The sequence below is a fragment of the Callorhinchus milii genome, unplaced genomic scaffold, assembly GCF_018977255.1.
Source record: "Callorhinchus milii isolate IMCB2004 unplaced genomic scaffold, IMCB_Cmil_1.0 Scaffold13, whole genome shotgun sequence".
NCBI classification, from domain to species: domain Eukaryota; kingdom Metazoa; phylum Chordata; class Chondrichthyes; order Chimaeriformes; family Callorhinchidae; genus Callorhinchus; species Callorhinchus milii.
The window spans coordinates 1,128,334-1,155,684 of NW_024704754.1; the positions used below are offsets into that span (position 1 = coordinate 1,128,334).

Here is a 27,351-nt window from a genome sequence, read left to right on the forward strand (position 1 = left end):
TGTACTTCAACCGGAGCTCATGGCAACGAGCTCCACATTCCACCCACCCTCCTCTCTGCGTTCATCCCCTCAAGCTTGAAGGTATTACTTCTCCGATTGGCAGCAGTTTGAGGAAAGAAGGTGAAATGCAGCTCTGACGTCAGAGACTGTAATTACCTGATTCTGTCCGTGTTACACTTAATCATTTCATGGTCTTTCCTCCAGAAGATGTTTGGCTGTGGCGATCCGCTCACCAGGCAATCCAACCTCACCTCCCCTCCTTCCACAGCTTTGGTGTTTTGCAGTTTGTAGATAAACTCAGCTGGTCTCCTCGCCTCTTGTGCTACCATTATTTTGGAGGAGAAACCAAAACAAGCGGTAATGCAAGTGCAGTACGATAAGCAATTTGTGTTTTGGCTGAACAGAACCAAGATCTGTCTGTAATTCGAGACATTTCTCACCTTCGACGTCGAGTTGGACTGTGAATCTGTTCTCCCCGGCACGGTTACTGGCTACACATTCATACAGCCCAGCATCACGTGACGTGACTGCGTCTATGATGAGCGAATGCACACCTTTCCCCGACACAAGCATCTTGTGAGTGAAATCCTGACACACTGGTTGTCCATTTAAATACCAGCTAAGTTCTGGAGATGGCAGTCCACCCACCTGTAAATCCAGCGAGACATGTATTAATATCCAGAGATAGTTTGCACAGACTCCAGCTTGATGAATAATAATAATAATAATAATAATCCTTGCATTTGTATTCACTTGACAGCGTGTCCTGTGAAGCGCTTTTGAGACGTCTCGAAGCCGTGATAAGGCGCTGCATCAATTGCAAGGATTATTATTATGCAGTGGGACGACAAGGGGTGTTCGTTGGAGCACTCGATACCTTGGTGTCAATTCTGCAGAACCCGTACTCCTGAATCACAATGTTCCCGTCTGGTTTCTGCAGGAAGCGAGGAGGGAAGAGCTGCTCCTGAATGGATTCATTTTCATTCTCTCTGGAGCCGTGTCTTTGCCTGTTGAGAGATTACTATTTTTATTTTGTCCCGTTTGTTTTGGTTCCAGCGCTTTCAGCCCGAAATTCTGGAACACTCTTCCTCCCTCTATCCTTCCGCCTCACCCCTTCCTTCCCCATCTTCAGCTCGCGCCTGAAGACCTTCCTCTTCGCCTGTGCCTACGGTCACCTCCCCACGGCTCAGTGTCGGGCTCCGACACCGTCCAGCGCCCTGGAACGCCTGCCCTGCGCGAGGGGGCGCTGTGTGAATGCAAGTTGTTGTTGTTGTGGCGGTTGCATCTGAGATGGTTTCGCTTCAAGGAATCTCCGATGTGAGCGAGTTTTGTCCCGTCCAGGTATGGATTTTCCAATTCAGTTCATTTAAAAGTCATTTCTACTTCTCATAGCAGTCAGTCGCACTTACAAACAAACAAGTGTCTTTCACTCTCCCTCTATCCCTCTGCCTCGCCCCTTCCTTCCCCCAACCTTTCTCTTCGACCGTGCCTATGGTCACCTCCCCCCCCCCCCCCCACCCGGTGTGCTCCACCACTGTATAAATGCAAGTTGTTGTTGTTATGCAGCAGAAATGTAACACAGATTTAAATATAATGCACAAGGCTACAAAGAAGAATTCTTGTTGAGAGGAGATTGTATCTTCCTTACCTTGATGCTTGTGATTGATAATCCTGCCTTCTTTGACTATTCGAGTTTTGTTGCTGAAACGAAAACATTTATAAATTTAGTAAATCCAAAATAATAGCTTTGGGAAGGCCATTATTACAGTGATTCTACGATCAGTATCTCCTGTCATATTGCAATGCTATTTCAGATCTTAACCATGATATAGATATAGATATAGAGCCTTAACACGTCCTTGAGACATCTCAAAGCGCGTCACGGAATATACTGTAAAGGGGAGTGACCGTATATTTTGCGGGCAGCCAATTGCGCACAGCAGCGTCCCACAGACAGTCGTGGATTGAGTGACCAAATTATTATTATTATTTTTAATCTTCTCCCAAAATACTGGAAATTCCAGCGATCAGAAATGATAAAATCACGAAGAGCCAGAAATCAATCGGTGATAAAACTGAGAACAAAAACCAAGCGTGCGGCCAACCCTGCGGGTCTCGCCCAGGGTTCGTCTGTTTGTTTTAACAGGAATAGAATGTGTACATAGTGTTCCTTCACTGCTCTACACAGGCAGGTAATTATCACCTCTCTCCTGGCAGTACGTGGCATCGCTGATAGTAACAGGAGTCAGGGACAAATGCGGTTATACTTAGATCTTCCTAATGTAGCGCTGACATAAGCTATAGAGCATCCAAGTATCCGAGACTCTTAATAGCCTATGAAATCATCCTCTGTGCTGTCAGAGAGGTTTTTAGGAGCGGTCGGGGTAGGAGGGTGTTTCGTTAGGCTGATTAATATAACACAAGACATAGTCTTCAGAATTCAGAAGCAGTGGAATAACAAGAACTTGTGTTACATAGCGCCCCAGGACACATTTCAGTAATGATCATTTGAATGAATATCGAGCGTTTAAGAAGAATATATCTTGTGGGTAAACAAGAATAATCGACAAACTGGACACATCGGTAAACAGTGCGAGATTATTTGAATAAATATACAATGACAACATGCAATTATACAGCACCCTTCACACAGGGGAGCGCCTCAGAGCACTTCAGTGTGGAGCGCAGAAAGTTTCAAGTTAGAAATATCATCAATAAAACAACGACCTCAGGGGAAGAAGTAAAATCACTTTAACCGAGGACGTACCTGGGAGGCGTCACTCTCTGTTTGTTGGAGGTCAAACACCGACGCTACATTTTCTGGTCCCAACAGCCTCCGTGCCATCTTTTCCTCGTATGTCAACCGCTAACAACAACAACAACGACAAATGACATTCACACAGAGCCTTTCACGCTGAGAGGACATCCCAAGCGCTGGACACTCAGGGACGTGGACCAGAGCTGGGGGTTGGAATCAGGGAGGGCGGGAGGTTAGGGGTAGGAGGGTGACCGAAGGAGCTGTCCAAGGGGAGACTCTTGAGCTGGGCCTTGAAGGAGGCGAGGGAGGGGAGCGAGGTGAAGGGACTTGGGATGGAGTTCCAGAGGGTGGGGACGGAGAGGCTGAAGGCTCGATGGTTATCGTGAACTGATTTTTAGATGAAGAATATTTTACCTGTTGTCCATTGCTTAAGAGTCCATTTTTACAGCGTAGTTTTCGCTCCAAATCTTGAATCACGGCATCTTTTGAACCTTGTATTTCTTGATCGCTGGTTAGCTTTGGAGACTTCACTGTTTTCTTTCCAACTATCCTGGGATTTCTGTCACTAATCAGGAATGTTTGGACGTCAATATTTTTAAATTCTTATTTTAAACAAAATACCTATAATAATAACAATAATCCTTGCATTTGATACAGCGCCTTATCACGTCATCGAGACGCCTCTAAGCGCTTCACAGGATACACTGTAAAGTGTAGTAACTGTGTGTAAAAAAAACTCCCATAAACTGCTAGACGTTGAAATGCAATGAGAAGTATTATTCCTATTGCGAAAAGTGAAATAATAATTGTAATCATTGCATTTGATGTGGCGCCTTATCACGTTGTTGAGACATCTCAAAGCGCTTCACAGGATACACCTTTGAAGTGGAGTGACTGTGTAATTTGTGGGCAAAACGCGGCAGCCAATTGCACACAAGCAGCCGTGGATCGAGTGACCAGATTATTATTATTTATTTATTATTATTTTCAAACGCTTCAGAAAGTGACATGCATTGGCCACTGTGTGCGTGGACGCCTCACACTTACTATGTTTCTGTTGTTGGCAGACTGCTGTGATTCATTGGCAATGAAGCCCTCTGTGAGGGGAGCACTGAGCTGAGAAAAGCTGCCGGTGACTGAGTGAAGAAAGGGGAGAACATTTGCGTTGGGGGAGGATTGATTGGAGACTGAGAGGAGTGGGAGGACTGTGGTGTGAGCGGAGGCGACAGCTCTCCGGGGGAGCCGAACGACGAGGACCTAGTAGAGGCCGGAGAGCTCAGGGTGGACGGGGAAGTGGACCGTTGGCCATTTTGGTTCACCGGTTGCTGTGAGGAGAGAGGCAACGGCTGGACCATGTACAGTCGGGCTTGAGTCGCTTGGGAATGCTGAGGAAATGGAGCGGAGGCTGAGACCGGCTGGTATTTGGGCTGGCGTTTTGTCTGCGATTGAAGGAAATGGCTTGGACGCTCGTAGTTGAAGCTCGACTGATGCACCGGCCTCGAAGGGAGATTGACCACGTTCATCTCAGTCGTGCGGTGGTTTGGCTCAACCTTGGACTGAGATGGTTGATCAGGGGCCACTTGTTGGATAGAGCCCGTTAAGTGTGACACAGAGGGCAGTGGGTCCTGCTTTTGTTTGTTGGCTTTGGCTTCTCGGTTAAGATCGGAAGCGTTCTGCTGCGGGAGGTCACTGGGGAAGAAGCACAAACAGAAATTCTTCAGAAACAGATTTAAAACGTCCTTGATTTAAACACCAGTATTTTTCAAATCAATCGATATTATTATACCCGGATGAGGAATTTGTGCAGGAATTTGTGCCATTTCAATTAATAAAGTGCGCCCACAGTAAAATAATTCTCTGGGTAAAGTGTTACATTTCATGAGCAATTATCAACACAAAATCTTAGACTTTACTCAGCAATTATTAATGCTTAGAAAAGGATTCACACCCTGAAAAATATCAGTATCGCTTAACTGAGACGTTTAATCGCAATTGAAATAAAATGCTTCTGTTGCTTTGGCTGATTTCCCAATAAATGACCTTTCTACTTCTTAAAGTCGCTGTCGTTTATAACTGTTTGAGAAAACTCTTCTTTTACTTTGACTCTTCCTGTTTGCTCCCTAAAAGCCCAGTTTCAAAGCAAGATTTTAATATGTGGGACTGTCTTTTTTCTATCCTCAACCATTGTTAACTTGTTATTTGAAATTGGGGAGAAAATGACAGTGGTTAAAATCGAATGATCTTTTTATTGTTCGGATGTAAATATGACACAGAGCATGTGGGTAGAGAACAGCTGCATCATCAGATCAATCAATGCCTTTATTTATCAGAGAGAGAGAGAGAGAGAGAGGAATGTAACCATAAATAAAAGGCTTCAGAATAGCTCTCCACTTAGCTCATTAAAATGCCTCAGCCTTTCAGAGATTTCCCTTGAGGTATTTGCGTGTCCGAGAGAGCTTTTGCCGGGTGCCAAATATTTATTCAGATTCAATTGTGTTTGTGCGTTTACTCTGCCTTGTTCTCAGGAATGTCACTGAAGCATAAATAAAACGCCACAGCCTAACAAAGAACTAACACTACCGTCCTTTTATGAATGTAAATTAATTTATTCAATGACCTTAACTCAGCCCCTTTGACCTATTCCTGTTTTTGGTGACGGAGTGTGGCGAGGCAGAGATGTACTGTTACTTGAGTCTTGTTCAGCCATTTGTTGGTGTGGTAAATATAAGCGGTGTTAAGTTTAAAGTTAATGCTCCTGGTATTCTTTCATGTGGATGTGCTTCGAGGAGGCATGAGACAGAATGCTTTCCATTTTAGATGACATTTTTGGTCAAGTTGGCTATCAATGGGCTGAAATTCCTGTGTGCCGGTCGGATTTTCGTTCGTGGGATTTCCTGCATTGTAATCGGACATCACCAACCCATGACCCCGAGGGGATTCAGGCTCAACGTTTCCCCCACATTATTCATTAAAAACATAAAGCAAATGAAAGAGTTAAATAATAATAGTAATAATCCTTGCATTTGATAGACGTGAAAGGCGCTATGCAAATGTAATTTTGTTGTTGTTGTTGTTGATAGAGAGCCTTATTACATCGTTGAGATGTCTCAAAGCGCTTCACACTTTTAAAGTGAATTGACTGTGTATCTTGTAAGCGAAATGCGGCAACCAGTTGAGCACAGCGACGTCCCACAAACAGCCATGGAGTGAGGGACCAATTTTATTTGGGGATTGTTGGCCAGGACACTTGGGGAGAGAGAGAGAAAAACTCCCTTATCTTTTCCAATAGTGCTGTGGTATCTGTTAACATCCTCCTGAACAGGTAGACGGGATCTTGGCTTAACGTCTCAACCGAAGGCCAATCCAACACTACCCCCAACATTGCACTGGGGCGTCAGCTGAGACCGCGTGATTCAATTTCCTGACTTGGGGGCTTGAACCCACAACCTTCGGACTCAGAGGCGAGAGAGAGCGCTGTCACTACGCCAGGCTGACACAGGGCTGTTAAACTGATTGTTGGGACAGAGGATGTCAAAAGCAAGTGATGGATCTCAGGTTAAAAAAACACACACATTACACACCAAGAGAGACAGTCTCATGTCCACTTACTATTTGTTTGGTGACTGAACACTTTCTGTTCTGGGATTGAGGTGATTTAGCACCCACCCCCCCCACCTCCCACCCCCGACCCTCCCTCTTGTCCTTTTGTGGGAAGAGGAGTTGGGAAGAATGTTGATGGAAGTTTTGTGTCATTTCCATGACATCAATGGTTTACGAAGTGCCACGAATGGTTGGCAGATTGCCAGAGCAACACTGGTGACTGCATCCCTTTAAACCTTGATCCAGATCCTCGGAACAAAACCACACATCCTTCCCTCGGCATCTCTGAGGACCTGGGATGGAAGATCAAATCCCACCTCCAGCTTTTTAAATGGTATATACTGCTTGTCGCTCGCCCCCTCCTCTCCACCATCGGTGCCGTGCCTTCAGCCGCTACGCCCCGACACTCTGTTACTCTCTCCCTCCATCCCTCCGCCTCGCCCCCTCCCTCCCTCCCTCCCCATCCTCAAATACCCGCCTAAATCCCCTCTCCCTCTCCCTTGGCTCGGGGTCAGACTCCGCCACTCTCAAGCGCTCTGGGACTCTACCCCGAGTGACGAGGGGGGGAGAAGGGTGGGGGGCTATACAAATGCAAGTTGTTGTTGTTATCATTGGCGTGAAGTCATTGACTAGTGAGCATTGTAGTACTGCATTGCACAGCGCAGTATTAACAGGTAATTCTGCGAGGCGAAAAGCTTTGCGTTTTGCCCACTGTTGATACAACAACAACAACAGCAATTAACAACAAAATGACATTTATAGACATCACAAACTACTGAAATATGTTCTGCATTTTTCAAATCCGGGTCTTAGACGTGAACTACTTAAGACCATTTTGGCACAAGAGCAGCGAGAACCACCTGCGAGGCTGTGGTTTCAGTTCACAGGTTCGGTGGTATTGATCCGCACTATCTATGTGTAAATCTATCTCAGTATTATTACAGTATATTGGGGCAGCAATCGCTTCAAGTCCCTGAGGAACTTTGTCACCAATGTCGTTGTCTATTACTCTTTGTGATTTCAAGTTGTACTTAAAAGTGTTAAAGGGTCAATAAACTAATAAACCAAAGAGGTCCAAACAAGCACTGAAAAGCACAACTAAGTTTTTACCGACGCAATATTATAATAATAATAATAATAATCCTTGCATTGATATAGCGCTTTTCACGTCGGGAGGACGTCCCAAAGCGCTTGATGGCAATTCCTGAACTCAGCAACAATCTAAACATGTCATTCAAAACACACTCTCCCGGGGTTCCTTCCCACCATAGACAGACGTGTAGAGACGAACGAAAACCACAATAAACCTATCATAAATAAGCAACTCACTTTCAAAAAAAAACAGAAATTTGCGAACGTTTAGTCAGTTTAAGATTAAAAAGAAGGAAACAGTATCCGGTAATATTAAAATATAATTGCCGGTTAAACGTTTTGCTTCCGAATAAACATTGCATTATTATTCCTGCCTTACTTCCACCGGATAGAAAAGGATCAGCCAACTTACTGGGGTACAGAAAACTGTCTGCAGACTTTCCAGTCACGATTTTGCTCCCATTCTGCACAGACGTGAACCGAGCAAAGCTTTCTGTGGGATTGTGAGAGGTGACGGGTTGTATATAGTGGGGCGGCCCAGCGAGGCGGTGACGCTGGGCAAGGACTGAGGTCTCATTGCATTACTGTATCCCTTACTCCCGCACCACAGTAAGAGTCTCTCTGTTAACCCTACCCCCACACCACCACCAACAACAACAACAGCAACAACAACAACAACAACAGCAACAACGTGCATTTATATAACGCCCTCTCCATGTCGGGCGGGGCCTCAGATCGCTTCTACGCTTAACCAGGGTACGACGCTCGCCACAACCAGCCTCACACGCGCGCCTCTCCTGTGGTCCCTGTAGTACAAGGTTTAGTAGTTTATTTTTACCGTGACGGGGACTGATTGCAGTCGGTCACGTGCTCCAGTCTCCGGCGCGACATAAATTGTTTTGTGCCTTTGTTCGTTACATTTCGAGTGCGGATCCCTGACTGTCCAGCGCTTTGGGGAGTCCTCCTGACCTGCAGGGTGCTATATATAAATGTGATTTGTTGTTGTTGTTGTTGTTGTATATGGAGCCCTGTAGCTCAGTGGTTACAGCACTCGCCTCACAAGCGAGAGGACCTGGGTTTGATTCCCAGTCGGGATGAAATGTGGGCCAAGTTTCCTCACTACACACACACACACACACACACGCTCCTCTGTTTACCGGCAGTCAGTAGGAACCCGGTTGTTAGTCGACTGGCGGATCACTTTTCCGGGGGTAATAATCCCTTCAAAATAAATATAATAATAATAATAATTTGGTCACTTCAATCCACGACTGTTTGCGGGGACACTGCTGTGCGCAATTGGCTGCCGCGTTTCGCCCACAAATTATACAGTCAATTCACTTCACAATGTATCCTGTGAAGCGCTTTGAGACGTCTCGAAGACGTGATAAGGCGTTGTATCAAATGCCAGGGTTATTATCATTATGAAACCCCGGGCACTCTCAGGAAGCCCACGAGGTATTGGTGTGGTTGATTGAGCCAAACTCTTATTTTGAAAGGCCGTTCCTTTTCCTTTTATAGGCTGCCACACTGATGGTGAATCAATCAATGTATTCACATGAATCTTTAAATGGCAGCACCTCCCACCTTTCCTCACTTCCTGCTCATTGAATAGCTTGTTTGGTTGGTGATGTAGCTATTTATTTTCAGAAAGAGCCGTGGGATCGTGACTATCCTAAACCAATCCTTTCTGTACCAAACCTTCTGCTCTATCCAATACATTCGAGCCCCAGACGAGCTTGTGGAGAGCTTCACTTCACCTCATTGATGAAGATTTTCTCACAATGGCCTGTCTTTGCGACATACACATTGTTGACTGATGTGAACTGATAATCAATAGTGTCCCGTGAAATCGTGAACAGTCTTTAGCTCTGTAAGTAGTTTGCGTTTCTTCGGTACAGTATTCAAACTGGAAGACTATCAGCGCTCAAACTATCACACCGCAGTGGAATAAAAGGCAGCCGTTTAAATATTTTCTGCTCAAATCGGACACAACACACTCACTTTACCCTCCCCTGCAGATCGAGTTATTTTGGTCCTTACGACGTAGGTTTTCTGGTTGAAAGATTGTACGCAGGCTGTTCTCTCTTAGTCCTTATATTACTTGGGAGCAAAACTGAATTGCATTATGAGAATTGCTTCACCTGTCCCGTTATGCTTCGCAGTTAAATCCTGTGAAGCGCTTTGAAATGTTTTGTTGATGTGATAAGGCCCTATATCAAATGCAAGGATTATTATTATTATTATCTTGCCAATATAAGTGCGTTACTCTGCCCACACATTGTTGACTGATGTGGGGCTTGGCATATGTTCGATAGGTCTGGAATCGCAAGGTAGAAATTCCTTGAATTGTGATAATGTCAAGCATTTTTTTTTTTGGTGATCAATTCACCGGAGAATCGTCTTAATTTATATAAAGCTTTTTCTCCATCGCTGAGCCTCTGGCTTGCAGCCTCGAGGGGATTTGTTTCCAGTTCAAACCATATCATATTTAAAGTGCTTCGTCAATCTGATGTTGCTCCCAGTGCAGGGGATGGGATTACAGAACTTGAAACAAGGCAGATATGTCTGTGAACAGGTGGTGGCAAAGCAAGATCCAGCACCAGAGAATGGGAATTCCTGTCGGGGCAGAGAGGAGCTGGAAGAAGATTTAAGGGATACGTTCAGTATTCCCAACTTCCTATTACATTCCTGGTGGGATCGAAAGTAAGGATTCCTCCCATTCCCTCCACGATCACCTGCTCGTCATCTAACCCATGGGTTTGGACAGTTTAGGGCAGTTACACATAGACCAGTGACCAAGGGTCTGAATCACGGTCTGTGCTGAGGGTGCTGGGGTCAGCCAGGGCTGTGTGCGGAAGGTAAATTAGCCCCGGCCAACAACAACAACGTCAACAACTTGCATTTATATAGCGCCCTTCACGTGGGGCTCCGTCTCGGAGCGCTTAACAGTGGCGGAGCCTGACCCCGAGCCGGGGGGGGAAGGGAGGAGGTGACCATAAGCATGGACTAAGAGGAAGGTCTTCATCGTGATTAAAAATAGGGGAACGAGGGGGCAAGTCGGAGGGATTGAGGGAGAGAGGGTTCCAACTGAGGGTTAAGGAGGGCAGAATGAGACGGGGTTCCTGCTCTCGGTACTTCAACAGCAGCACCCTCTAGTGGCTGTCGACGTACGTGACGACGACAACAACGACAACAACAACTTGCATTTATCTAGCAGGTTAGCGTCCCAGAGAGCTTGACAGTGGCAGAGTCTGACAAGCCACTCGAGGAGAGAGGTCTGACTTGTTGTGATGTCCTCTCCAGTTGACTGAAAGCTTGCCAGACAGCAATATCGATGGCAAACTGCGTGTGGGTTAGACTCCAGCAGTTATCCCAACGCGCACTCTGGGCTCCCCCCAAGCCTTGGCTCTTGCCAACCTGCGCCTAATACTTTCCGGAATTAGGTAAGCAGGATGCGTCCCTCCAGGGAGAGCGAGAGAGAGCGAGAGAGAGCATTCCATTCCAACAAGCTATCTCCCTGGGATTTCCATGTGTAGGTGGGATGCGTGGAATTCTCAGCTCGATTTGGAGACTCTTAAGCAACGGTGGTGGGTTTCCGCACGTGTCCACCAAAAAAATAAAAATAGAAATTGAGTGTCTTGTTGTCGGCCATTGTCAAAGCTCACACATGGTCACTGGTGAAGGGCACAGGAGCGTAACCAGAGCCCCGTGGACCCTCAACCCCAACTAGAGCAGCCCTGAGCAGGAGCAGAGCAGAGAGGCAGATCCAGGGAAGCGAGAAAGCTAGAAAAATAATTGGCGCTCTATAAAATATTATAAAGTATGGCTATTCCATCACATTTCCCCCCCTCCCCCCACCCACCCGCCCCTGCGTGAGCTTCTGGGTAAAAACTGATCGGGAAAGTTAGTTTGTCGCAAACCAAATGATGTTGACGTCAGTGTTAGCCGTGTGGTGCCTCTCAACAGGAGCCGAGCAAACAGCAGTTGGACAATAGCAGCGACCCCTGTGGGGAGGTGATTAATTGGACTTTCCCCTCGAAAGCTCGAGGCGCCGGCCACCGTAGGAAGCCACTGCTGACGCGGGGACCTCGCTGGGAAGGATTGAAAAGGCTTCACACACAAAAGCTTCCCTGGGGATGAGGAATGAGCGACTGGCAGGAAACAAAGGGGAGATTGCTCTCTCCCTGTGCTAAAGAGTTTGGTGGCCAGATTATTGATTTCAGACAATGGAGAGAGTCAGAAACCCTGTGAGTCGGGAGCTGCCCATCTGTCATCTGCTCCGCGTGACACCCGGGAAACCGGCTGAGAGCGCGGAGATGGTGTGGATGGGGGTAGCAGCCTGTCCTCCTGACGTGGAAGGTGCTATACAAATGCGCCATTTGCTGTTGTCGTCTCCTCTCACAATTGCAGGGCAAACTTATCTTCAGGACAAACAAAATATCGTCCACAAAATATAGAGTCAATGCATTTCACAGCGTATCCTGTGAAGCGCTTTGAGACGTCTCTAAGACGTGATGAGGCGCTGGATCAAATGCAAGGATTATTATTATTATTATTATTATTATTATCTTTGGTGAAATAACAGTGCTGAGTGCCCTACAAATAGGTTCTTAGGCCCTTTTTATTATAGGAAATGACTGGATTTTTGTATGGAGCTTATTCCGGGTTTAGACATTTTCTTTTCAAGAAATGTTCTAAATTTTTTTATGGAAAGGAATTGCAGCTGGAGAAACCATAGCAACTGAAAGGTGAGATCGTTCGGCACTTGGCACTTTGATGTACGAGATCTAAAGCGTTGGCCTTGGATATGTTAGAGAGAGAACACATCAAGCGAACATTTTTTTTGAAAAAAAATCTAATTTAATTGCGAAGCAAAGCTTTCTCAGTCTAAAAGTGCAATAGAATGTTTCACCACTGGAGGGAACTGCACTATGTGTAGATATATATTATATATATAGAAAGAGAGAGAGAGACTATTTGTAGCTCAGTGATTCTGCCGTAAAAGAATTTTTCTCTGGCAGAACATGCTGCTGGTTTAAGAGTAAGAGTCTCCAGTGTAGGTGCTGGTTCCTAAATTAGTTCTTACGATAGTGGAAAAAATAATAAATAAATAAATGGGAGTTGTTTTGATCACAGAACTTAATAATAATCCTTGCGTTTGATATAGCACTTCATCACGGCTTTGAGACGTCTCAAAGCGCTTCACAGGATGGACTATGAAGTAAACTGACTGTATATTTTTGTGGGCGAAAGGCGGCAGCCAATTGCGCACAGCAGCGTCCCCACAAACAGCTGTGGATTGAAATGACCAAATTATTATTATTAATTTTTAAACAGGAATAGATTTACACGATAGAAGGCGGCCTTTCAGACAAACAGCAACAACAGCAACAACACATTACACCCGTGTGGCGCCTTTCACCTATCAAACGGGTTGCGAGAGTGTTCTTACTCTCACATTGACCTTGAGTGAGTTGTCGGGAGGTAGGTATTAGATGAAGGTATGAGGCGGGTTTAATTTGGCAAATGGAGGTGAAATGATTCACTTACACTTGACTCTGACAGCAGGAGTCCTGGCTGGCCGAGACCTGAGGCACGACAGGACGAATCTGTGGCACAGCACTTTGATGCACTAACACACCAGGCTGCCGTTTCCATTGCACTAACTCAGTCTAATTTAGCATTAATCTTCTGACAACCGTTTGAGAGCGGCATTTGCAACGTTGGTCAAAGCAGCAAACTGTGAATACTGTGACTTATATATATGTATACACATACTCCAGCGAGTGCACCTGTTTCTGGCACAGATACTCTTATCTAAGAGTATTGCTCACGAAATACACAGTCAATTCACTCCACAGTATTATTATTATTATATTCTGTGAAGCGCTTTGAGATGTCTCAAAGCCGTGATAAAGCCCTGCATCAAATGCAAGGATTATTATTAACTTATTATTAACTCTATCGGGTGATGCAGGTTTCGCAGTAGTATTTCTCACAGATAATAAATAATAAAGCAAATTCCTAACTTGGTGTTTGCAGGATTCAAACATAATATGTACTTTTTTGAGGGGGGGTGGTGCTTTGTGATAATTTTTAATGAAAACATAGTGGCCCGAAAACAAGACGGTCATTGACGCACAGCAAAGATCTCACGTAGAGGCACGAGAAGGATCTCGCCTGCAGGATTTGAGAGCCAATGTTCAGGAACTAGTTTGCAAATCACATGCAAATTGCCTCAGGCAACCTTGAAAGCTTAACCTCCCATTGACATCGGGGCAGGTCTTTGAGCAATGGATAGCAGTGAGCGAGCCGGCAAAATCACAAGGAGGCAGTGCCTTTCAGTCACTGCGCCCCACAACTCCGGAACGCTCTTCCTCTCTCTCTGTCCCTCCGCCTCTCCCCTTTCCTTCCCCATCATCGCTGTCGAGGGCTCTGGGACGCTGTGCAAACACACGTTGTTGTGATCGTGTAGTTGCCATTGGTCTCGTATGAAACTCGCTGCATCATAAGATATTCTTTTTAACAAACCATAATTCCTCATCCTTCCTCCAAACGTTGCTCTGGGCTTTTTTTTTTTGCCTGAACTACGCCAAGTCTCAACCTTGAGACCTAAAGAAAAACATCTCCCTCGTCGGAATATTTCTCAGAATATGTCCAGTCAGGCAACTCGAGTCGGTTCATTGTTACTGGTTAAAGCAGCTCAACCCTCACCGCAAACTGGATTCGTAATGGTGCATTCCTTCTCAAGAGCGAAACAGCCAAGAGCTGATCAATAGTGTTGCCAATAGCAACAGTTTGCCATTTGAACTGCAGAACCCAGGTTCGGTTCTATCAGTCGCTGAGGGACCCTTGATTTATTTTTTTGTGGGGGTGGGGGGGAAGCAGAAAGACACTCTACCGGTTGAGGAAGGAGCTCTGCCAGATTTATCCACGGGGTTGGGGTGGGTGGGGGGGGGGGGGGTGAACGCTGCTGTGCGCAATCGGCTGCCGTGTTTCGCCCAGAAATACACAAACAGTCAATTTACTTTACAGCGTATCCCGCAAAGCGCTTTGAGACGTCTCGAAGACGTGATCAGGCGCTGTATCCAATGCCGGGGCGATTATTATTGTTATCGTTGCCGTTTTCAGTTTGGAAAATGTTTGGAAAATGTTCGACGAAACAAATTCGGACGCGGGCAACCACAAACACCAATCGTCACCGCCAGGTGTCACCAGCTCCTGCACAATCAAAGTTGAGCATCATTTATTTGGTTGAATTACCTGCACGTGGGTTATTATGGCTTCGGCCTCTGTGTGCAGGGCAGGAAAGCCTCTGCTCTACCTGGCACTGGTTTGACTTGATTAGCTTTGTGCACATTGGGTTTCCAGTTACACGCAGTAGAGTTTTAGCCTTCAGCTGCTGCGCTCACCATCAAAGGTTTCATGTTTCCACATGGGATATGTTGGCCGCAGCTCACCCTCTCTCTCTCTCTCTCTGTGTGAAGTGCAGTGAGATCTCCTACCCCACACTGGGGTATTATAATGTTAGCTGAATGGGCAGCTCACAAGTGCTTCTATTTGTGTTATTCGTCTTTAAGTGCTACGTACAATATGAGAAGGTTTCCAATTCTTACCCTGGAGAGAGACTTTATGAAAAGCCCATCAACTTTTTGACTCTCCCGGGGGTTTCCTCTTTCAAGTCTTATGTTGCGACTTGGTTGCAAGAGGGTGTCTTGTTTACGGAGTGGCCTGGGGGCTGAGCTGACTAAAGACAGGAAAGGCCGGAGCGAGCGCCGTTGTCTTGTTTACTTGTTTTGCTCGGCAAGTTTGTTAAGGAAGCTCTTCCTGGAATTGGGTTTGAGGCCACGGCAAGGTGTACTGTTACCCCAAACACACTCCGGGGGGTCGCTAACGGCAGCTGCAACAAAGATTCCGCCACACTCAACCTTTCCTTTGAGAGAAGACGAATTAACGCTCTCGTGCTCAAAACAGGGAAACCAGACTGGAAAAGTGAGACTGTTATCGGCTTTACTGGGACAGCCCCGAGCCACCAGCTGGCCCTCGCTGGGTTATACTATTGCAACGACATGTCATCAAATGAACCTCACCTACGGGGAACCTCTCAACCACTTCACAAAGTTTCTGTGAAGGGCAGTTACAACAGCGACTTGCATTTCTACGGCGTCTTTCTGATTAGCTTAGGAGCCACGGAGAAAAGGGGAGATGACCGTAAGAGGTGGAAGAGTTAAAATGTCAAAACGACATTTGAAGAGTAGGTACAGGAGGGGATGAGGCGGAGGGATTTAGGCAGATGTATTGCGTATTAAGAGCTGAATGATTACGGTTTAAGATAATAACAATAATCCTCGCATTTGATACAGCGCCTTCGAGGCACCTTTTTTGCCGTGTACTATCCAACACGATAACAGAAAGGTGGAAGTGTGAATAGTGAAGAGCAAAACCTTGACCTTGATTGGATCCTTACTTACAAACTGGGATTGTTCGACACTTCAGTCCTCTGGGATGGAGAAGCGATTGCGTTAACTGGACAAACTCGGACCTGCTGATGGGTCATTTGCTTTGAGTTTTCAGAAGCGTGTTGCACGTTGGCATTTGTTGTTGGTTTTATCCCCGAGTCTCTTCCCTTCCCGTTTGCTGGGGGAGGAAGATCTGAATATCTGCCCGGATAAAAGGCTTCACTCTTCTGGGTGTCTTGATTTTCTGGAAATGGAATGAAACCGTAAATAGTGTGGGGGTCAACATTAATAATGTGTTTAAAACGTGCGCTCTTCATTTTATTTCGAATAATTTCTCATTGAATTCTTTTTGAATTCTTTTGCCCGCAAAATACACCGGCCATCAATCCACTTTACAGCATATTCTACGAAGGGCTTTGAGACAGCTCAACGTTTATATCCATGATTATTTAAGTGACAGAGCACAGTTCATTGATTTCTCTCAAATTTGTAGTGTTGTGTTACTGATACAGAGAAACTATTTCCTCTGGGTGGGGTGGGGGATCCAGAACAGTGGGGGGGTGGGGGTGGGGGGCATAATCTTAAAATTAGAGCCAGACCATTTACAAGTGAAATCAGGGGCAGTTTTTCACATAAAGGGTCATGGAAATCTGGAACTCTCTCTCTCTCTCCCTCTCCCCCAAAAGGCTGTGGATTATGGCTGAATCCATTCACATCTTCAAGACTGAGGTGAGGAGATGTTGGTTAGGGTCAGGGGATCAAGGGATGTGGGGAAAAATTGGAGTTGAGGTACAGATCAACCACGATCTAATAGAATGGCAGAACAGGCTCGAGGGGCTGAATGGCCTCCTCCTGTTTCCATGTTTTTATATCACACCTTTTCGCTGTGTTGACAAAACAGGAACACAGACAGTTTGCGTGCTGTACCTGAATAGACTGTCAGCTGGCCAGAACATGATGAGGTGCCATTCTGGTTGGTGGCGACACATTTATAAACCCCGGAATCTTCTGGGAAAGCTTCGGTAATGACCAGTGTACAAACATCTTCTGCAATAAACATAAATTGTACAGCGTGACTTTGGCAAATATCCTGCGCTTGGCTCCTTCCGAACAGACACAGATACGCCATTAAAATGGAAATCTGAACAAGAAAATTGCTCTCGTCTATCATCTAATACACTGACAAACAGGAGAATGAACTGCCTAAATTAACAGGCAGCGTTGTATAATTTGAACACTCCTGTCATTATCTACTAGAGACCTTGAATATCCTTTCTACCTTGACAAAGCCCGCACCACCCATCCACCTCCGCCTGTAATATTTTCAAGCCGGATTTTACACAGATTTCTAAAATTAGATTTTATACAGGGAAAAGCCAAATCTGAATTCTCACATACATTCTGATCTATGGTTGCGTTAGATACGATTTGCCCCCAAAACACACAGTCAATTCACTGTACGGTATGTTCTGTGAAACGCCTTTGAGACATCTCGAAGACGTGATAAGGCGCCGTATCAAATGCCAGGATTATTATGTTGTATTATAATGTCCAATGGCCCCGATATAGTATAAGACTTGAAAAGGCGTAAGTGAAATAATATAAATAACCATAATCCTACATGGCTTTAAAGCTCAAATCGAGGTCTGAGAAAAATGGCAGGACATGTAACGTTGGTGTTTCTAAGTGTTTTTAAGCGCTCTGAGTGAAGGATACTAAATAAATACAAGATGTTTGCTGCTGATAACTGAACCACTTTAAATGTAAATGCGTTGCTCACCAGGTAGCACGGTTAAACAGGCCTCTGCAGGAAGGCAGTCAGGCGGGTGCAGCAAAGAAAGAAAAAAGTACAGTTAATTTTCTGTGAAACCGCCCGCTGGCTCAGGCTTCCCTGCTTGTCCCTCGTCCCCTCCGCTCCACCATCGGCAGCCGCGCTTTCAGCCGCTACGCCCCGAAGCTTTGGAGCTGTCTCCCCCCAATCCCTCCGCCCTTCTCCCACTCCTTCCCCTCTTTCAGGTCATGACTGAAGATCTTCCTCTTTGACCGTGATTACGGTCACCTCCCCCACCACCCCCCCCCCCCCCCCGGCTCAGCATCAGGCCCCGCCACTGTGAAGTGCACTGAGACACTACCCTGCTCGAAGGGCGCTGTGTAATGCAAGTTGTTGTTGTTGTTGTCTTTGTTGTAGGGTGACGATTGAAATACCATGATGTGTTTGTTGAGGGGGGAGTGGGATTGATTGGGCGGCTCTTCCAAAGAGCCGGCACAGGCCCGATGGGCCGAATGGCCTCCTTCTGTGCTGTACTGTTCTACGATTCTATTCTATGATAATCAACACTGGTGTTACTGAACACATTGTTGATCAATACGGTCATTTACAAACCAGCTCTTTCCATGTGACTCCCCATCTCCCCTCCCCCCCTCCCCTCCCCCTCTTTCCCTTCCCTCCCGCTCTCCCCACTGCTCCCCCCCCTCCCTTTCCCTCCTCTCCCCTTTCCTCCTCCCCCCTCCTCCCCTCCCCCCACTCTCCCCTCCTCCCCCACCCTCTCTCCCCCGATTCTGTGACAGTGAACTCATCTCGTGGTGACACTCGAAGACAGGGTCGTGGACCCGAAACGTTGACTCACTTGCCTTTCTCCATAGATGCTGCCTGACCTGCTGAGTGTTTCCCAGCGACTTCTCCCACAGACTGTGCTTTACCTTTTCAGTTCATGCTCCACACTGTGCAACAGTTATCTTACCCGGCTCATTACCCACCTTTGCTTTGTATCCTGAGGCAGGTACATACATCCTGCAGTCAGGCTGATATGAACTCAATGGCAAATAGCCCAGCTTTAAATCCCCGGCTCCCGTGTGATCAGATTTAAGCCCTAACACACGCACCAAATTCCTGTCCGATTTCACCACTTTGTGGCCGCCCTGTAATTAACTTTGAAAACCTTGAATCGATGGATGTCACCTACTTTTCCTTAGGATGCGAAAGTCCGCAGAGTCCTTGATGAGGGTCTCCTGCCTGTACCACTGCACGCTGAGTGGGGGTGCCCCCTGGATTCTGCATTCCAGGACCACTAGCTGACTCGTTGGCGAAGTGACATCTTGCAGAGACTACGGGGAGAGGGAAGACATGATTCTGTGCTAAAGCAGTACGAGGTGATGTAGGAAGGACAGTTCGCGTGCAAATAATCCATAAATCATTCATCACTCAGACCAAAGATCATATTTGGTCATGTGGAGATTGGTAAGAACGTGAGAACATTCGAGATGGGTAAGTTGCCATTCGAAAAGCCATCTGCACCTCTAACCACCACTAAAACCTAAAACATATGACGTCTTAGCAGCCAAAGTTACCTAGTTAGTCAGTGGTAACCTCGACTCATCAACCAAAGTTTATTTCACATCTAAGCTCTACGCGACACTGTATTAATCCCCTATCAACAACACCCTGTGGAAATAGTGAAAACAGGTCCAAACCTGCATCCATTCAAATACTTTTAAAAAGATCAAGGCACAGGGAGTAGAGTTACTCAGGTAACATAGTTAATGGGCTTCTTAGAAACCAGACAATAGTGGGCAAAGTAAAGGCTGAATGGCAGAGCATATTCATGTTTCTCTCAGTAAATCAGTAAAAAAACAATATTTGATCACTCAATCCATGACTGTTTGTGGGCGTGATTGGCTGCCACATTTCGCCCACAAAATATACAGTCATTTCACTTATAATATATTCTGTGAAGCGCTTTGAGACCTTCTCAACGACGTGATAAGGCGCTATATCAAATGCAAGGATTATTATTATTGTTGTTATTATTATAAATCATTTCTCATGTACCTTTGAAAACACAGGAGCTATTCCAGCGCTGGTCCCTGAAAGGGTAATACAAGGAGAACTTTGGGTCTGAAAGGAAGAAGTTCAATAAGTTCAAAATGCCTTCACTAACTTCTTGTGAAAAGCATTTGGCGAACGGTTTCTTTGGGCGAGGAGAACCATGCGAGAGACGTGCATTATTTTCACCCTGATCGCATAAACCCACACACAGCTTGCTATCGAAAGCACCGTCTGGGAAGCCTTCCTGCTGTTTGTCCAGCTCGCACCATCCTACCCGCTAGGGCTTTGGCTGCAGGGTTAACAGGAGCTGGGGGGGAGGATTCCCTGCCCCCAGTGACTGGTCTGCCCTTCCAGGTGCTGCCGATGGGCCGGGCCGGGCCGAGCTGTCATCAGCAGTTCTTTGGAGTACGCCTGGCTCAGGAGCTGGGCTACCAAGTTGGCCATAAATGATCAATTTGATACCGATATTCCAATAGCGGCCCCTTACCTCCCTCGCCCCCCTTCCCCAGGAAGATAGTTTCTCTCTGGTCATTAGATATCGGACAAACAAAGTGATTGATGCCATCGAACCATCGGCAAACACACAGACAAACGCTTGCTGAAAATGTCTCTGCTTTCAAATAATTACATTTACTAATTTTATTCAAAATGATTGATAGAAGGACTCTGGTAGCAAGTTCAGCGACGGGAAAGGCATTACTGCAAACTGTATAGTTATGCGCTTGCGATGATCAGGAGCTTTCAGTATCAGTCCTCTGTGTCATGCCGTTTGCAGGTTAACATCTATCATAAATGGACTCCACTGCATTCAAACCCATTACTGTTTTGAAAGAAAGCCAGAGAGCTGCATATTTACAGAGGCGACACAATGAAAAAAAAACTCAAGAGCTAAATGAGATGGGCTGCTTTTCACTACCTGCTGAGTGTGGACAGATAATGTGGAGTGCAACTGAGGATTCCTAGAACTCTCCTTTGCCGAAGAAGAGGCTAATGTTAGTGACACGGGTTGTTTTCTTCTGCGCCCTGGTGAGACGAGTCATTTTACATCAGCGGAAATGGAAGGAGACGGCGGAGAGAAATATCAGCATTCACCATTGTTACTCCTTTCGCCAGGAATCCGTTAAGAAGTGGAGTCCTGCAGCTCAGTGGTTAGAGCACTCTCCTCGCGAGCGAGAGGACTGGGTTCGATTCCCGGGCGGGACGAAATGCTGGGCAAGTTTCCCACGCTCTCTGTTTACTTAGCAGTAAGTGGGAACCCGCTTGTTAGTCGATTGGCGGATTGGCTTTTCCGGGGGTTAATAAATCCCTTCAAAAAATAACCATAACAATAATAATAAGTTGGTCACTTTAATCCACGGCTGTTTGTGGGGACGCTGCTGTGCGTAATTGGCTGCCGCGTTTCGCCCACAAAATATACAGTCAATCTCACTTTACAGAATAATCTGTGAAGCGCTTTGGGACACCACCTTGAGTGAGGGACGCTATATAAATGCAAGCTGTTGTTGTTGGGTCCTGCTAGAGATCACAACTTCTTATCGGGAGTGTGTATAACTAATACCAAGTTTATATTTCTTTCTGGACTTTCAGTGTCTATCATCTAAACAGCACAAACACAATCGTATTGCTGTCTGTAAGAATGTTTAGCTATTACAGATTAGCTACTGTATTTTCCTACCTACATATTTCACTTCAAAGCCACTCAGTGTTATTATCTCTTTGAGACGATTGCGACATCAGTTCCGTACAAAACATCTTGCTCGGAGCCTGGCACAGAGAGTTACCAAACAGAGAGCCAGAAAGCTTGTACAGCGACAGCGATGGTGATGTTGCAATGAATGTGATTCAGAACTCATTTCCAACACCACTGTAATTGACCTAAGGCATTGGGTTAGTAAATAGCACTCAGTCTCTTAGTTTTAATGTAGAAATCAATATCATCATCAAATTCAGAGAATAGGCGGACACGTAATTTGTGAGTGTGTTTTTATTGATTGAGGTGCATTGGTTTCTTTGAACTGTTGTTCCATCTGTACGTACTTGCTTTTGCTTTCAAAACGGAGTCAGGACTTTGGGTTGAATATTCGATTGCAGTTACCGGTTCTAATTTCTGTTTCGGGTCTTGCCCACAGAGACTGGGCCCAGAACAATATTGCCGGATACATCAACAACGACAAACAACAGATTACATTTGTATCGCGCCTTTCACGTCGGGAGGACGTCCCAAGGTTGTTTAATAGTGAAACTGAAATGTCAGCAATTCAGAGTTGGTGAGGGGGGAGAGGATGTAAACATAATTTCATCCCCCAATGGTTTTAATGAGTGGGAGTGGGTGGGGGAGTGTACTAGCCACTGCTTCATATTGCTAGCAAGCTTGGCAACATTGATTATGAACTTCGCCAGGTTTCAAAAATTAATTGAAAACAATGCACACGGTGTCCTTATATTAAGGGAATAACCTCTTCATACTTACCGTGGCATGATAATTTCTGCTGTACATAGATCTCGCACAGCGACTTCCTTTCCGAACCAATATAATCGACTCCTGTGGAATAGAATAAAATGAGGTCAGTATCATAGTTTGCTAAAAATTCAACCTTATATTGGAGCATTAATGCAAGTCGTGGGCACCCGAGACTAATAATAATCCTTGCATTTGGTATAGTGCCTATCATATCTCGACCTCTCACTGTGCTTCACGGGAAATACTAATAATTTGGTCACTCAACCCACGGCTGTTTGTGGGGACGCTGCTGTGTGCAGTCGGCTGCCGAGTTTCGCCCCCAAAACATACAGTCAAATTCACTTCACAGTATATTCTGTGAAACGCTTTGAGACGTCTCGGAGATGCGATCAGGCGCCGTATCAAACGCAAGGTTTATTATCATTGTATTATTATTACATACGGTAAAGTGGAGTGAGTGTTTGTGTGTGAAAGGGACTGACGTCAGAGTCGAGGAGAGGGGACAAAATATTTGATAGTTGTAAAAAGTCAGTTGGGATAATAAACTCAACAACTACCTTTTATTGCTTGGTTTATGTTCCGGCTGCAATCAAGCCCTGCTGTTCATTCTCCTATTGACGGCAGCCAAAGAAGCACAAGGAGAGGGCAGGCCGCACGCTCTATAAGACGCCAACAGGGGGCGCTCCTCTGCCAACCTGGACAAACACAAGAGTTTCCTCAGCTTTTCCGGCTCCGTCTCATGTCTCGACCGAGAAATGTTAAACCTACGCTGTGCTGCCACCACTGCAGTGCCTCCCAGTGATGATACAACGACAATAATAATCCTTGCGTTTGGTACAGCTCCTCAGCACATCTTCGGGACGTCTCAAAGCGCTTCACGGAAGATGAAAGGCACTATTACCAAATGCAAGGATTATTATTAGTCCCAACAACAACAATAAGATTCCATTTGTAGAGCGCCTTTCACGTCGGGAGGACGTCCCAAGTCCCAGTGTTTGTGGGGACGCTGCTGTGCACAAATCGTGCTGCTGCGTTTCGCCCACAAAATGCACAGTCACTACATTCTACCGTGAAGCGCTTTGAGGCAATCTCAATGACGGGATAAGGTTGCCGGCTCAACTGTAAGGATTGTAATCAAGGAGTGTTATTAGCAGTAGTGTGAATCACATCGAATGAAACGGCTTAAACATCCAGTGGCTGAGGCATCGGATTTGTGCCGTAATGACACATCGTGGCACCCGGGAGATTAGTCGGTAGTAAATGTGTGTGACTCAGCTGACATTCGCATCATCTGATCTAAGATGAACCTCAGAAGTCGTGCCAGCAGCTTATTAAACTGGGGCTGGCCTGCGCTGCGAGCCGGGGAATTCTTTGTGGTCGTCACAAGACGTACAATTCTGGAGCCGCAGAATAATAATAATAATAATCCTCGCATTTGATATAGCGCTTTTCACGTCGGGAGGACGTCCCAAAGCGCTTCACAGAACACACTGTAAAGTGAATTGACTGTATATTTGTGGGCGAACGCGGCAGCCAATTGCTCACACCAATGCCCCACAAACAGTCATAGATTGAAAATGACCAATTTATTATTGTTTTTGGTTTTGGAGGGACTATTGTTAGGCTCTGTGTGGAGTAAGGAAACTTGCCCAAGGTTTCGCCGGGAATTAAACTCAGGTCTCTCACTTGCAAAGCGAGTGCTCTAACCACTGAGCTACAGGACTCCACAATGGTATTCAGCAGAATTTTAGTGGCTCGGTTTTCTCTTTTCTTCTTCTTCTGACGCTGTGCAAGACCGGAAGGTCACAGCACCGACCTCAGATTGTTTGATTCCACTTGACATTTTGAACCTAGCACACGGGCTCTAGTAATCATTTACTCAAGCCATTTCCGAAGCTGAAATAAATGATTTTCCCCACCAAAATACCCAATAAATTCACTTTGGGGTACATCCTGTGAAGCGCTTTGAGACGTCTCAATGACGTGATGAGGCCCTATATCAAATGTAAGGAATATTATTATTATTATTGATTATCATCAGTCTCAATGGGTTTAGTTTCTAGACACTTTATCCGGCAGATTTTTGTTTGCGCTCAATTATATTGTATTGCATCACTCAATTGAGCTGTTGATCATATTCTCGAAGTAAGTTAATAAATTAGTATAAGAAGTCGACATAATATTAATAATAATCCGTGCATTTGATACAGCGCCTTATCACGTCTTCGAGACGTCTCAAAGCTCTTCACAGAATATACTGTGAAGTGAATTGACTGTATATTTTGTGAGTGAAACATAAGTTGGAATAGATACAAATTGAGGCACTTGAACAATATAGAAGGCAACGCAAAATACTCGAGTGGGTATAGCTGATTTCTCCCTACACTTGCTTTTATTTTTTCTCTGTATTTTGTTTCCCATTTTGCTAAGGAGTGAAATGGATATGTTGTCACTTGTAACAGCTGCAAAAGCTTTATGCGTCCTTATCTTGGAAGTAACCCAGAGGGTGTATCTCACAAGCACTGATGCCCAGTTTTACTGTGACCAAAGAGCTACTAAAAGCTGATTACTGTGTGACCAAAGCTCTTGGAACATCCTCTCCCTTATCTCTGACGAAGGTAAATTCTATACCCTTGTGCTCAAGGGGCCATCAGACAAACACAAACAACTCTGACATTATATCTTATTCTCATTTGCAAATAGATTTGCTCCAGACATTCACTCCGTGGTGGTCTGCTCTTCAATTTCAGGGCATTTACCAATGTCGAACGATGCTTTTTAAACTGCTTCCCAGCTTTCTGCAGCCCTCAGCAATAAATTAAACAGTAAACAGTCCCGTAGCTTAGTGGCTAAAGCGAGAGGACCTAGGTTTGATATATATATAAATGCACCTGATATCATTCATATTCAGTAAAAAAAATCTTTGGGGAATTTTAATGTGAATAATCAATTATTATGTTGTTGTTAGTTTTTCCCCCAAAAGTTTCCGGCCCCTTTTATTGCTTTAGAAAACATTAGGGTTTTAATTCTTACATTTCCGTACACAGATGCCTATTTGTGAAAATGATAAACATCGGAAATAAAATTCTCTGGGTATTGAGAAGGGGTAATAAGCAATTTTTTTATAAAGAGAGGTTACCACTACACAGAATTAGTTTGGCCCACACAATTCACTTTACAGCATATGCTCTGAAGCGCTTTGAGACGTCTCAATGACTATTGACTGCGATATACCAAATGCAGAGAATAGTATTGCTATTGTACTAACTATGCAAATGGGTGTCAGTGATTTAAAATAATTCAAATGCGCACACAAAACAGTCAGTAATTCCCTATCTCTGCTGTGAACCACAAGACACTGTGACTGTTTTCATTACCATGGCTCAGACACGCAAGCTTTGATGCACTCCCTGAAGTAGTGTTTACGCAGATTTGTTCTGAATTTACCCCCATCAATCGCAGGCTGTTCCTCTGGTTCGACTGTTCAGTACCAGAAAAGGCACCTTATCGTGGTCTACATTATCTAATCTGTCTTTTTTTTAAAAAAAAACAACAGTAATATTTTAAACCATTTGGCGTTCGGGTACAGAATCAGCCATGATCGAATCTCATGGCGGAACAGGCTCTAGGGGCTGAACAACCTACTCCTGTCCTTATGTTCCTATGACCACAACGAAATTATGACAAACCAAACATGTAAAAACTCTGTATCTTGACTATTCTGTGACTGTTTGACATTAGACTCTACGAGAGGGGTAAGCCTTTGAGTTTTGAGTGTGAATGTTACCGGCGCTCACTCGCGCTCTCTGAAATTGAACTCATTATGTTCAATGTTGTTTAACATTAACCAGAATCATTCTGTTTAATGTTGTTAGGTTTCATAAAGGGTTCCTAATCAATTTTATTACCCAGTGGAGCTCAGCGATTAACAAGCTTAAGGGTCTTAACACACCTACAGCAAATTTAGGAAGCTTTTATCATTCATTTTGAGCCACTACTTTACATTTCCAATTAACTGCTGATGACTTGCTCACTGATATTACCTGGAAGTGATCTAGTCTGGACAATATTAACATAGCACAACAAAAACAACAGCAATTTACATTTATATAGCGCCCTTCACTTCGGATGGCGTCTCGGAGCGCCTAAATAATAATTATTTAGTCCCTCAATCCACGGCTGTTTGCGGGGACGCTGCTGTGCGCAATCGGCTGCCGCGTTTCGCCCACAAAATATACAGTCAATTCACTTTACAGTCTATTCTGTGAAGCGCTTTGAGACGCCTCGAAGATGTGATCGGGCGCTATATCGAATGCAAGGATAATGTTACTAGACATTATTCTGTCTTAGCTCATGTAACTGTCACTATAACTCCCGTAAATTCACAGGGAGCTTAGGGCGAGATATTTATGTAGAAAAAACACGCTGTTGGAGTGTTACTCATACTTCTCATATTTTCAACTTGTCTCTGTGTGAATCTATGGTAATCCCACAAGAATGATAGAACACCACATGTGTGCAGTCACTGTATCCCAGACACTTCTACTTGGAGGTTGGCAGATCAACAAGTCACACTAGTTAACCCTTGGTGAGTGGGTTCGTTAGTCAGTTGGTTAAGTGCAACTTTATCTCAGGAATTGCTCGGTTTCAGGGACCTTAAGTTAGCGTCTCCTGATTTATCCTGAAAATTAATCATTATCTAATAATAGTTTGCTATTTCCTCGTGGCAGCTTGAAACTGGTATTGAGGTAAACGGATGCTGTTCTGTGAATCACGCTGGCATAAAGCGGGTTAAAAATAGCAGCATTTTTCCTCGTTTAAACCACATTAAGATCATGGGGTGCCTCCGCAGTCTCAAGAGTCGCAGTCAAACTCTGTGAAAGCTTTTATGTCAAACAAGTGAAATCTGCAAAAGAAGCTGCAGTCGTAACCTTTAGGAAATAAACTTAAGAAGTAAGTCTTCCGAAGAATTTCTATCCCTTTCATTCAAACTGCTGCGTTTAGCAGATAACCGCTGTGATCAGTGCTGAACTTTCTAATGGCGATAATTGAAAACACTTATCTTTTAGAATTTCTAACCATTTAGACCTTACCCGCAGCACTTAAAACACACCTGGAGGACATGCACTTAAGCTCTGTCGGGTGATAAAAT

General features: G+C 45.0%; 1 protein-coding gene across 4 annotated transcripts in view; it reads right to left on the reverse strand.

Annotated features, from left to right (window-relative positions):
* Positions 1-27,351, reverse strand: part of myot (myotilin) — a 30,177-nt gene that overhangs the window by 2,219 nt on the left and 607 nt on the right. The window contains exons 2-15 of one of the 4 annotated variants that reach the window (XM_007901357.2): positions 22,757-22,894; positions 22,209-22,280; positions 19,742-19,807; positions 18,876-19,017; positions 17,693-17,716; positions 16,840-16,959; positions 15,925-16,156; positions 3,806-4,447; positions 3,173-3,323; positions 2,768-2,866; positions 1,649-1,701; positions 878-1,007; positions 441-648; positions 157-322 (exon numbers count right to left, since the gene is read on the reverse strand). In XM_007901357.2, coding sequence (XP_007899548.2) covers positions 157-322; positions 441-648; positions 878-1,007; positions 1,649-1,701; positions 2,768-2,866; positions 3,173-3,323; positions 3,806-4,447; positions 15,925-16,156; positions 16,840-16,959; positions 17,693-17,716; positions 18,876-19,017; positions 19,742-19,807; positions 22,209-22,235 — 2,060 coding nt within the window. In that variant the 5' untranslated portion in view covers positions 22,236-22,280; positions 22,757-22,894. Of the gene's footprint in view, positions 1-156; positions 323-440; positions 649-877; positions 1,011-1,648; positions 1,702-2,767; positions 2,867-3,172; positions 3,324-3,805; positions 4,448-15,924; positions 16,157-16,839; positions 16,960-17,692; positions 17,717-18,875; positions 19,018-19,741; positions 19,808-22,208; positions 22,281-22,756; positions 22,895-27,351 lie in introns of all 4 variants that reach the window. The other 3 variants (XM_007901355.2, XM_007901356.2, XM_007901359.2) reach the window with 3 other exon arrangements.